Source organism: Danio rerio, chromosome 8 (genome assembly GCF_049306965.1).
Source record: "Danio rerio strain Tuebingen ecotype United States chromosome 8, GRCz12tu, whole genome shotgun sequence".
NCBI classification, from domain to species: Eukaryota; Metazoa; Chordata; class Actinopteri; order Cypriniformes; family Danionidae; genus Danio; species Danio rerio.
Genome location: NC_133183.1, coordinates 16,284,076 through 16,297,831, shown reverse-complemented (window position 1 = coordinate 16,297,831; position 13,756 = coordinate 16,284,076). Strand labels below are relative to the sequence as shown.

The 13,756-nt window shown below is 36.2% G+C and overlaps 1 protein-coding gene across 1 annotated transcript in view; it reads left to right on the top strand.

The window, feature by feature from the left end:
* qsox1 (quiescin Q6 sulfhydryl oxidase 1) overlaps positions 1-13,756 on the top strand; it is a 51,988-nt gene that overhangs the window by 20,950 nt on the left and 17,282 nt on the right. Inside the window, exon 9 of the mRNA NM_001128364.1 lies at positions 11,800-11,922. Within this exon, the coding sequence (NP_001121836.1) occupies positions 11,800-11,922 (123 nt within the window). The remainder of the gene's footprint in view (positions 1-11,799; positions 11,923-13,756) is intronic.

The following is a 13,756-nucleotide window of genomic DNA, read 5'->3' as shown; positions in this document are numbered from 1 at the left end:
TTCCCGCACAGTCCAAAGTCATGTGGTGTTGACCAATTACCAACCTACGTCACACATGACGTCACACGGGTCCCCGGTTGCAAAAAACAGACAGGCTACAATGGGAAAGATGTAATGTTTTGCGGTAGGATGCCGAATTCGAGTCCAAAAATGGAAAACTTAACTTTTACCATACACCACACACTGCTTTAATACCAACTGCAGACGTCTTTGGCTAAATGGGAGCTGAATGAAGTGAGGAGCTAATTAGAAATGCTGGACTCTGCAGTTCTCATGTCATATCAGGTCAGTTCACGCTATGCTGAATCAGACACATCACTCGTTTTTGATTGCAGAAATGATTTCAGCAAAAACAGTTACATGTGGTTAATTAAACTGCTGACACTGAATGCTAATAACGAAACGTGAAAGTTACTTTTATTAAGGTAAAGTTGGTTTTATATTCACACATTCATTCAGTGACAACTTGTGACAAACTCCCTATATTGTTTACCACGGCACTTTGAATATTCGGTCTGAAATAACCTGCAAGTGTGACTTGAAAACAACATTAGCACTGTTTATTTGACTGTGAACAATGTTGTACTTTGATAGTCATTGGCTGCTAATATGATTTTGCTATTTAGAGTTTGCAAATAATACTTTAATAAAATTATATTATTAAGGAGAAAGTCTGAATGTGCGAATATAAAACCAACTTTACCTCTATGTGTAGGTACACATACCCTGCCGTACATGTGAAGTTCACTGTCAGAATGCAGTGGTTTTGCGTGTTGGTGATTAATTACCCAGGCCTTGTAGAACGTTAGCTCCGTCTTGTTTCCTTGTCTTTGGCTAGGCGGTCTCTCTGTGTTTAGCTCTTGAATCTGGTCATCATGGAGCAATATTTATTGCACATGACCTCAAAGAACAACATTGTTGGCATTCAAAGACTTGTAGATCTTTAACTTCTCTCTTGTAAAGTCACTCGAGCTTCATTGAGATTGTATATTTTGAGCTGGATGCTCGGTCACTTCGTCTTATCCAATATTTATTGGGAGGGTGCTATCGCAAATGGAGCTGTCAGATGAACGCCGCTCGCTTTAACGTTAATTTTGCTGCATCACTGTGCTTGTCACTGGGTGATGAGCTGTTATAATATGCTGTAAGCATTATGTAAATAATATATATAATATGTAAGTAATATATCTTATTTCTAAGACAACAACAAACTCTGCACCGCATCTGATGTCATTCCCTCACTGTAAATGCTAGCGCTCCCGGTTGCTTTCTGCCACCTTCCTGCGTGCGCATCCTGAATGTTTACAAACATGGTAATTGGTCTATAGGTGACTGGAATAAGCTAAATTGGCCATATTGTGTGTGTGTGTGTGTGTGCGTGGGAATGAGTCTGTATGGATGTTTCTCAGTGCTGGGTGGCAGCTGGATGGGCATCAGCTGTGTAAAACATATATGCTGGATAAGTTGGCGGTTCATTCCAGTGTGGTGACCCCTGATGAATAGGGTAAATGAATGAATTGCAGTTATTTTTGTTTTAAGTTAGAATGAATGGAAACAATTAATGTTTCCATGCTTTACATATATATGTATATATGTGTGTGTGTGTGTGTGTTTGTGTGTGTGTGTTTGTGTGTGTGTGTGTGTGTGTGTGTTTTGTTCTAGTTAATATTTTATTTAAAGTTTAAAAAAATATAGTTTAGATATTTTAAAATCTATTTATTTTCTGATAAACCTTCCTCTCGAGTTTTCAGAGAAGGTTCAGGACGAGAGGTTGATTAGTTTGTATTACACCCAGAATTGGCTTGAAATAACCCTGCATTTTTTCAATAGTACAGATTCTCTTTCTGCTCTTCCTTCTCTTGTTCTCCAGTGACTCAGACGCGTGCCACCGATCTCTTTGATGAGCTCTGAGACAATGACCTCTCTCTGGCTTTGCGTGGGTCTGCTGTAGCTCTGCCAATCTATCCCGTTATTTAGGGCTCTCAGGGGACTCTCTACACAGATGCCCAGAGGAGACACAGGGGCCCCGGACAGCCCTCCCATTAACTGTGCTTTAGTTTTGTCAATATCCGCGTCTCCCTCTGGTATTCCAGCGTCAGCCGGGCCTCTTCACTATGTCCTTGCTGTTTTTGGCCTGCTCTTTTGAGCCGTCTTGTTAAACAGACACGCCGGCTGCATTAATTGACACTCTGTGAAGAGGAAGCGTTTAACCCCACTAAAGCAAAGCATGGAGAGATTAATGGTGGCACAGAGGAGCATTCACACACACACACACACACACACACACACACACACACACACACACTGAACTAGAGATCTGTACAGTGGCTTGAATGCTAAACACAGTTAGGTTGCTTACAGGTTTGGTGTTTAGTTTAAGATGCTTAGACTGCAGACAGACTGATGTAATGGGATAATCCTGTGAATGTCACAACCTGCACTCTCATCCTGAACCTTCTCTGAAAACCCGAGAGGAATGTTTTGTTTAAAAAAAAAAATCTAAAATAAAAAGACTTTTATTTTTTAAGTAAATAAAATAAATGTTAACTGGAACACATGAAATGTATATAATGTATATATGAAATGTAAACCAGTTTAATGCTTGTTTCCATTTGTTTGAACTTACAATTATTTTTTATGATTTAATTATTTTAACTAAAACTAAAAACTGAAAACTAAAGTAATACATTTATGATTAGATGGATTAAAATAAAAAAATTAAAAACACAAACTATACAAAACTAAGCTTGGTCATGAATTTTAAATGAATAAATACCTAGTCTTTTATTAACTTTTATTGTTTTTGAAAGTATTCTTATATTTACCAAATTGTTAATTTTATTTGATTAAATTAAGTTTATGTTGTCATAAAAAAATCCTGATATATGTACACTCACCGGCCACTTTATTAGGTACTCCTTACTCTCCCATTCCATTCAATTTGAACATCACATGTTCAAAACCCAGTCTGAGATGATTCACGCTGTATGACATGGTACGTTATCCTGCTAGAAGTAGCCATTCGAAAATGGGTACACTGTTGTCATAGAGGGATGGACATGGTGAGCAACAATACACGGGTAGGCTGTGGCGTTGACAACATGCTAAATTGGTACTAATGGGCCCAAAGTGTGGCAAGAAAATATCCCCCACACCATGGATCCATGCTTTCATGTAGTTGATACCGAATTCTAACCCTATTATTCGAATATCGCTACAGAAATCAACACTAGAGATGTTTCTGCGTGAAAATCCCAGTAGATCAGCAGTTTCCAATATACTCAGACCAGCCTGTCTGGCATCAACAACCATGACACGTTCAAAGTCACTTAAATCACCTTTCTTCCCCATTCTGATGCTCTGTTTGGACTGCAGCAGATCGTCTTGATCATGTCTACATGTCTAAATGCATTGAGTTGCTGCCGTATGATTGTGCAGTGTACCTAATAAAGTGGCCGGTGAATGTTCTTTATAACATAAATTAAGATCAAATAAATGATCCAAAATTTGATACAAATTAAACTAGAAATTATTTTAAAAGTAATAAATGTATTTGGAAAAAATATTCTATTAAAACCATTTATAATATCGAACATCTTTGACTATAAATTTGGTCTCATCAAGTACACATAAAGCTATAGGATGCCTTTTACATTTTAGCCTATTCATGTCTGGGGGTCTTCTGCATGTTTGGTGGTCCTTCATCCAGTCTTAAATGCTAGTTAGCACAGCTGTTTACTGACATACTAGGTCAACAGAAGTGTTTTCCTCGGTCATGCTCCATGTACCGTATCTGGGTTTGCAGCACAATCCGGATTTGTATGAATCAGAACGTGTATTTCAGGATTAAAATAGTGGATCTTGGAGACATGAGAGCATTACAAAGAGGTTTTAGGATTACCCATCTTTATCCTGCTTTCTTGAAAGAGGCTTCCAGCCACGCAAGAGGGAGAGAAAAACACAAGGCATTAGAAGGCAATCTGAGGTCCACATCCAGGCAGGACTCCATTTTTTATTTCAGGCAATTGTGTCCTAAATTACTTGTTGTTGTTTTTTTTTGTCTGTTGTTTTTGAGACCCCTGGTTAAATGGTTAACCAGTATCTGATGTTGGTTTAGTGCCAGTTTAACAGTTTAGATTGCTTTTACGTGGCTCACTTTAGTGTTGTGAGAATATTGACAATTCTGACCTATAGGGCTAGGCAAAATCTGCATGTATGTTTTTACTATTTATTTTATTTATGCAGAATAATTTTGGGAGTATCATAACAAAATTTAACATATGAAAAAATATATATATATATCTTTTTAACTTTTATTAAATCTTTACAATGCAAATCCAATTAGATTCACTTATTTGGTAAACAAGGATAATCTCTCATGTAATATATCTACTAAAAGACAGAAAATATTACTTTACAAACTGTATTGTAAATAAATCATATGAACATTTTTCATATTAGTCAATAATATTACTAAAATAAAAAAAACTGAATAAATATAAATGTACACGCATTTACTCAAGTAAATAGACGTAATGATGGGCTACAAATCTGCAGTAATCTGTGTGTGGGCCTGCTTTCAACTAAATGACTAATGATAATGACAATAATCATATCATATAATCATACTTGTAACTGAATGACATTTGCTTATAACTAAACGACAAATATGATATGATGATAATACTATGCATTGGTAGAAAATATTAATACCGATTACCGTTTTGAATTGGTCGAAGGAGAAATACTGCCACATGATCAATTAAAATTACAATATTTATGCATTTTTTAATTTCGGTAATGAAACCAAGCACATCTCATGGATTTTACAGGGAAAAAGGCTCTAAATGTGTGTTTTTGCTGTTTTTAATGTGGAATAATGAAACAAATAAGAACATTTTATTAACATGAATGTTAACTATTAAATATTAACATAAATTAAAGTTTTTTTTTAAATAACTCTAGGTGTAGATAGTCATATTTCTAATTTATAATAGCTTAAAAAAAACTACTGATACTCAATACCATTTTTAATATCACAGTATTAATTTAAGTGACAATATTTTGTCAAAATCTCCAGTCAGGGACTTTTTTGTCCGAGCACACAATCTGGTCCTCTGGGCTCTGCAGTTGGTTGGGGAAATTCCAAATTGAACCAAGACAAACCATTACAATTGGCTTAAGATTGGCAAGCAAAATTCAGAACATTGCAACCTGCAGAACCTGGGAAGTTTAAATAGAAAAAAGCCCAGTCAGCCCAATTTTTTTTTTTTTTTAATGTGGAATAAATAAAACAAATATAAACGTTTTATTACCATGAATATTAACCAATTAATCTGAAAATAAATATAGCTTTCAATAGCTTTCTAACTTATGATACTTTAAAAAAAATGAAATTTTCAATATCACAGTATTAATTAAGTGACAATGTTTGCACTTATATTTTCATTTTGTCAAAATCTCAGGCATTTTTTTTAACTACTGGCTCAGTCAGCCCAATTGTTCTAATTTTAAGATGAAAAAAGTAAAATAAAATAGCAAAATATAACTTGCTTTGATCCATGTAACATTCTGGTAAATTTCACAGTTCTGAATTCCTGTTTCAGTATTAGAAAAGTAACTTGCGTAAAGTCAGAACATTATTGAAGACAACTGGACCATCAGTATTAAACGAACAAGCAAATCACAACCAACAACATGCATAAATAGAGCAGCACAGTGGCTCAGTGGTTAGCACTTTCGCCTTACAACAAGGAGGTGGCTAGTTCGAGTCCCGGCTGGGTGAGTTAGCGTTTCTGTGTGGAGTTTTCATGTTCTCCCCGTGTTGGTGTTGGTGTGGGTTTCCTCCTGATCCTCCGGTTTCCCCCACAGTCCAAAGATATGCGGTACAGCTGAATTGAATAAACTAAATTGGCCGTAGTGTATGAGTGTGAATGTGAGAGTGTATAGGTGTTTCCCAGTACTGGCTTTAACTATGGTAGGACATCCGTTGCATAAAATATATACTGGATAAGTTGTCGGTTCATTCCGCTGTGGCGACCCCTGATGAATAAAGAGACAAAGCCAAAGGAAAATGAATAAATGAACATGCATAAATGCAACAGAACAAATATACAGACGAAAATAGTGAAACTGTGAACCTGCAGTCATAGAAAGAGCGTGGTAGGCCTCAATACTGCAGAAAACAAAATTTTGATGCATTCGACAACACTAACCCACTTGTATACAGTACGTGTCCGAATGGGGGAGATTAAACAGAGCTGTTCTTCAGGACGGGGTCAACAGATGTCTCTCTTTTGAACCTCTGCAGAGAGAGAGAGAGAGACTGTGGTTTCTCGAATGCTGATACTAATCGGATTGAAGATGACATATTGCTGGGGTGAAGTGGATTGTCATGGTCTGAAGGGGCGTAAGAAGGGAGAGCAGGGGGCTGGATCAGTCAGGACAGTGATTGGAAAGGGCTGTTTGTGGTTCGTGATCTATATCGCTTTTGGTAGATGGAATATGCAGAGGCTGTATATACTCTCATTCGGCATGATTGACAATATGCTGTTGGAAAAACTGTCAGGGTATCTCAGAAAATATGTTCTACCGAGACGATAAACATGAGGAGGGTCTGTGAAAGTATTCGGACACTTGCTTCACTCTGTAAACAAATGGCATTTCTGGGCCATTTTTGCTAATGCTGTTGCATTGCTCTGCTATGCTATGCTTTTTGGAATATTACATTTTTTTAAAGTGAAGTGATTTTTTTGTGCTATATTTCTTTAAAAATAATGATAGTAAGGAAGAAGATTATTCTTAGATATAATAGATAGGATGTCCATTGAATTATTTGAAAATAATGTGCACCTTAGGTTAACATTACCTACTGCATAGTCTGTGTATAGTCTACAGTACACATTACCTTATGTACACTCACTGGCCACTTTATTAGGTACACCTTACTAGTACCGAGTTGAACCCCATTTTGCCTTCAGAACTACCTCACTCTTTTGTGGCATAGATTCAGCAAGGTACTGGAAATATTCCTTTCTTTTGGTTCATATGGACATGATAGCATCACGCAGTTGCTGCTGATTTTTCGGCTGCACATCCATGATGCGAATCTCCCGTTCCACCACATCCCAAAAGTGCTCTATTGGATTGAGATCTAGTGACTGTGGAGGCCATTTAAGTACAGTCAACTCATTGTCATGTTCAAGAAACCAGTCTGAGATGATTCTCGCTTTATGACATGGTGCATTATCCTGCTGGAAGTAGCCATTAGAAGATGGGTACACTGTGGTCATAAAGGGATGGACATGGCAGCGACGATACTCAGGTAGGCGTTGACATGATGCTCAATTGGTACTAATAGGCCCAAAGTGTGCCAAGAAAATATCCCCCACACCATTAAATCACCACCACTAGCCTGAATCATTGATACAAGGCAGGATAGGTCCTTGCTTTCTTTCATGTTGTTAATGACAAAATCTGACTCTGCCATCTAAATATTGCAGGAGAAATCGAAACTTATCAGACCAGGCAACATTTTTCCAATCTTCTATTGTCCAATTTTGGTGAGCCTGTGCGAATTGTAGCCTCAGTTTCCTGTTCTTAGCTAACAGGAGTGGCTCCTGGTGTGGTCTTCTGCTACTGCAGCCCATCCGCCTTAAGGTTGGACGTGTTGTGTGTTCAGAGATGCTCTTCTGCTTCTGAGTTACTGTTGCATTTTTATCAGCTCGAATCAGTCTGGCCATTCTCCTCTGGCCTCTGGCATTAACAAGGCATTTGCACCTACAAAACCGCTGCTTACTGGATATTTTCTCTTTTTCGGACCATTCTCTGTAAATGCTAGAGAAGTTTATGCGTGATCATCCCAGTAGATCAGCAGTTTCTGAAATACTCAGACCAGTCCATCTGGCACCAACAAGCATGCAACATTCAAAGTCACCTAAATCACCTTTCTTCGCCATTCTGATGCTCGGTTTGAACTGCAGTAGATTGTCTTGACCATGTCTACATGCCTAAATGTGTTGAGTTGCTGCCATGTGATTTGCCTGATTAGAAATTTTTATTAACAAGCAATTGGACAGGTGTACCTAATAAAGTGTGTACTGTATCATCTCTCACCAGTTTTCAGCTGAAATGTTGTGTTGCTTTCAATTGCAAAACTATTTAATTGATGTAGTTTACGTTACTGTTTGCAAAACTCTTACGTTAATGAACAGCAACAATATTAAACACTATTTGGATTCTGAGATTTGTTCATTTTCACATTTGCATAGCTATTATGTTGATAATGTTGCAGGGCAGCACTGACTACAGTTTTTCTGCATGTCAGTTTATTTGCTTATATTTTTTTGTTTTGGTTCATTTGGTGGAAGGACTTTTAAAATAATTGAAACCATTTGGCATAGTTATATGCATTTGTAATGCTGTCAACCTGTCTGGAACTCCTTTTGCTGTGTTTTCCTGAATATAAAACGTATCTGTTCTGCAACCAATCATAATCAAGCTTTCAACAGACCTGCATTATGTTTATTTAAATGATGCTTTCATGCATGTTACAATATTGTACAAAAGGTTGGGGTCGATTTGATTTTTGTTTCTGAATAATGTTTCTAACGCTTGCAGTGCATTGACTTATTAAAAAAAGTGTTGATTTGTGTGATAAAGTAAAACAGTGATATTGTGAAATATTTTAATTTAAAAACCATGTTTTTGAATGGCATATCCTATTGTAAATGAAGAAGAGTAATGGCCCTAGAACTGAGCCCTGCAGCACCCCTGTAGCAAGATATTGCAATTTGGACAATTTAAACCTTTAAAACACTCAAAAAATGACAAAAAACCTTTGACTTTATACTTAAATAAAGTGTAAGTATATCCAGTGTCCATATGCTTTTGAGTATAGTTAATATCAAAGTGTGAGCCAGTTTGTTGACATTCTTTTCTCCTTTAGTTGATTTTACAGTTTTAACCATGTCAAATAATAAAACCTTTTTGATTTTCATCAGACACTTTTTTTTTTTTTTTACATATATCTTAGAGAGACCTTGGAGCGTAACAGAATGATTTCACGGTCTCTCATTCGTCACCCCGGAGAGTTATTCATGTCGCCCTTGTTGTTTTGATTGCAGTTCAGAGCAGAGTTTTCACCTAGTTTTAAACAATGCCTTTTGTATGAGAAATCCCAGATTACCCACTTCAACACCCAGGTCCCTTAATGAGCTTTTCACACTAGTTAGAGGCCAGACTAGTGCACAGATCTGTTCAGTTACTCACACTCAGTAACAGACTAGAGACTTTCTCCTTTTCCCACCTGTGCAGCTTTGATTAGCTTTCCGCCTTGGCTGCGTTCTCAATGGTTGAATCTCCCAGATTAAGGAAACAAATCAGAATGGAGTGGGGCGTTGGGGTTAAGTAAATCTCCGCAAGGCCTTTTTAAGTGAGCCGCGTTTTAATAGAGATCCTGTTAGAGGGTGATGAATAGAAGGCTGCACCGTGCTGAACAGATGGCCGCAGGAAAATTGAAAAGACGCAAGAGCACAAATCAAAGAAAGGTGCACCTCTGGGATCCTGTAGGCCCTCACCACAAACACATACGCACACACACTGGGCTTGGACTGCTCTGATGTGGCTGTGTTTATGGGGTCGTGACAGAATGTTAGCGTTGGCTTTGTGGCCTCAGCTCAGACACAGAATTGTAAGGTCAGCACTGGCGTCTGTCCAGGGCCATTGAATCTGTCCATTCCCTCGTGCCACATGGCACAGGATGCTCATTACTTCACTGAGCTTCCAGACTTCCACGCACATTTTTTTTTACACTATTAAATCTGCAAGAAAAGTAATGTAATAATACATTTAACAGTAGTACATCTTGTGTTGCTTACTTTTTTACACTAAAGCACACTAAAACACATTTAAAGTATATTGTTGTAATGATATGCTGATGTTTAATATTATAATATTTATTTTATTCTTTGTTTTTCTCAGTGATTTACAAATTACTTGCATTAATAATTGTACATTTATATTCTATGAATTTTTGTACTTAGTAAATAGAATGTTCTCGTACATAGTAAATGTGGTATGATTTATGATCAAAACAGTTTATAAATTATGGTCTAAAATCGTTTTTTAAAATTGTTATTTGTTTCTTTGGTATAAACAGGGTATCTGCTGGGTCTTAAAATGTCTTAAATTTCCAAAAACAAATTTTAGACCCTAAAAAGTCTTAAATCCACTGAAATATGTTGTGGTAGGCCTTAAATAATTTTAAACAGGTCTTAATTTTTCTTTGTCCATGTAAAACTATACCCAATTAGGCCAACACCCATCTAATCACTATATTTACTCATCCAAATGTATATTTTGTAATACAAATTTTAAGAAACACTTATTTATTAAGTCCATTTAATTATTTATATGGTTTAATCTTCTTTATAATAATGTTTATTTTGATTTTTTAAGGTTTTAACTTGGCCATTCAAAAGATCTTTAGGATTTAGTCTGAAATTTAGTTTATTATGGTATTAAAATGGTCTTTAAAAGATTTTAAAAAGTCTTAATTTTGACTTGATGAGACATAGAAACTCTGTATAAAAGCTAATACATTTTTTATTAAAAAAACTACAGTACTTATATTTTTGACAGTAAATAGTTGTTCAATAATTATTATTTATTAGTACTGTTAAGGTTACTGTTACTTTTAATAATGGTCCTAAAACTGACATATTTGAGGTTAATGCTCACTGAATCTGAAATTTTCGTCTACACAATCGTATTGACACACTGCCTCCGAAATTTTTATCTGTCAAAAAATCATTCATACCAGGTTAGTTTTTTTTTTTTTCTTTTTTTTTTTTTTCCCTGCTTTTTGCATAAAAAAAAAAACGCTTGGAGAGGTGTTTTGACAGTTCAGAGCCACCATACAAGCAAAAAGCTAAATACAGAATGCCATCACATGAGGTACAGATAAGACACAGAACGTGGCAGACAGTTGAGAACCCCAATATGAATTCAGTGACTGAAGCACCTCTGCCTTGCTGCTGTTTAGTGTGTGTGTGTGTCCATACATATGATGTACTGCCCAGACATTATAATAGAAAGCATGGTCTGACTGTATGTACTGCCAATCTCTGTTCAGGATTTGTTTACATTCGTGAATGTGTGAAGTATCACAAGCAATGTATCAAAATTCCACTGATTTCCTGAAATAAACTTTGCATTTCTGAATAATCGTAGTGCTGCTCTTTGATAAGGAGGAGAACTCTCCTTCCTCTCTATGTAGGCTAGTATTAAATGAACACAATATGTCTTGTCCTCTTTCTTTTTCTACTTTGGGCAAGAGAGAGGAGAACAATGTATCACTGCTTAAACTGACTTTGTAATGTTTTGCGTTTTTTCCTGGAAGGATTAATTAATATGCATCGGACTCTTTGTGCAAGGTTTGTTTTACTTGACAAGTTTTTTGCATATGAATATGAAGAAAACTCATACGAAAATTTTGCACTTCAGTGTGCAAAGACATTTATTCTTGTTTAAAGGGCCGCATTTTCATTGCTTGCTTCAAAGCACTGCAGTGTGTAGTTTTGCTGTCACTTAGCGTCTTAAAGTAGCACATTAGCGAATCTGGTGATCTCGCCATTTGACAGCATCTATTGGTATTGCAGAAATAGTCATCACATTTATTAGCTTTAAAAGGACTTATGGGAATTGATGAAATGTTTTATTCTAGCTTTGTCCCAAACACAAGTGTGTGTGTGTGTGTGTGTGTGTGTGTGTGATTATATGTTTGTTATGTTTTTGCAGTATTTCCCAGGCCGTCCATCTGTAAAGAGTGCATTACAGGCTGTGGACAGTTGGTTACAATCACAGAAGGGGACCGAGATCAAATATAGTGATTTCAGAGACGTCCTGGACAATGTCGTACAGGTTGGTCGACCCTACTTTAGTTTGTTTTCATATTTTATTTCTATTTGCGACTATAAACACTATTAGACATGATAAATAATAGTTTTGACAAGCAGAGGTTTGACTTATCAAAGGACTGCATTTACTTGAAAAGGTACCTGGACTTGTCAATACTTTGACGCAAGCATTTCTCCACTTAGACTTGGGTCATGAGGTCAGCGTATTGGGATGCTGTCACTCATTTAAATTTATTAAAACATCTATTTGAACTGTTTAAGCCAGTGCAAGCACAATTTCAAGCCTTGTCGTTCCACATCACATGCAGCCTGCATAAAAACTGTTTCATATGGCAAATGAATATGAGTTATGAGTTAGATGTTTAAATGTGGTTAAAAGTGCTGTGTTTACTTAAAAGGATAAGTATTCTGTCATCAGTTTCTCACCCACGTCAATCCAAACCAGCTGAATAGAAGTCATTTCGTTCATACAATGAAAGTCTTTGGGGACCAAAACAACGTTGATTTTCATTTTGTAGGCACTAAGACATTTTTTTTAATAAATATATTTTCTGTAAAGACGTTCAAATGGATTAAATGATTACAGAAATTTTTATTTTGGGTGATGCAAGTCTATACAGTGGAGATCTGAATTTAAAAACAACCTGCAGTTTTCTAAATGTCAAGGTCACCTCTTAGTCCTATTTTAAGTTATACCATCAGGAGTAAAAGATCGATTTTAACACCTATTTCATGAGTTGCGTATTTTCTAAAGTAAATTACAAAAACCTAAATTAGGTTTTTGAAAAAAATTTTTTTTTTTTTTTTGAGAAAACTTTCAGATTCCACTGGTTAATTATGTCAGTCTGTTGTTGTTGTTTTATAAAATATCTGACCAACCCTATTTAACTGGAAGAAGAATTTCCAGCTTTTACCAGACCCCCTAATTTTCAATATTTTTTTTTGCGATTAAAGATGACTGATCTTTTGGTGGTCAGTTGCAGACAATTTTGCGATATCTATATATATATCTATATATATTATTAGGCAGCCTTTTAGGTGTGTAATCTGACACAATGACACAAATCATAAAAATAAAGCTTCTTTATTTTGGTCTGTTGTCAAGAATAGATCTAAAACAGAAATAAATGGTAAAGATTAAGCCAAAGAAAGATTGTGTGATTCTTATTTCACAATCTTATTTTCTCTCTCTCAGATTTCACTCACCGGAGTATCTGATATCATGTACCTCACTCCGGACATGCGTTAGGGCTTCCCCTACCTTAATACACCTAAAACACGAATTGGCATAAAACTCACCAATGGCAGGGAATCATTTTCTCTCGTTAACTGCTGGGAAAGAGTTTAACAAAATCATTTATCGATTTGATGTGCATCATAATACCAATCATACATGTAAAGCAAAAAATAATGTCCTTCAATTCTGTCTTGTCCAGCGGCGACCATCCTTGATCCAATCTCCATCATTGTAAGCTGCTTGCTTTTCTGTCTGTTCCATTGCTCCATTTGTTACATGTTTGCTCACACTTTCTATTGCAGTCTGACGCACGTCAAAGTCACAAAACGCCCAATTTGCGCCATGCTATTCACTCTATTTGCGCCACAGGATCTTTGCATTGACTTCACATGTAAATCACTCACACTTCACCTGCATCTGCTACTGCACATGTAATGTATTGATTGTGAGGGCGCAGATGAGACGTCTTTTTTTTCGAGACACACTCAAACACATCAACTGAGCTGTGTATCCAATGTCTATAAGTCATGTAAAACAATCGCAAACTGAAATAAATCTAATATGATTATTTGTTTTGGATTTGGATTTTTTATGAGATTAT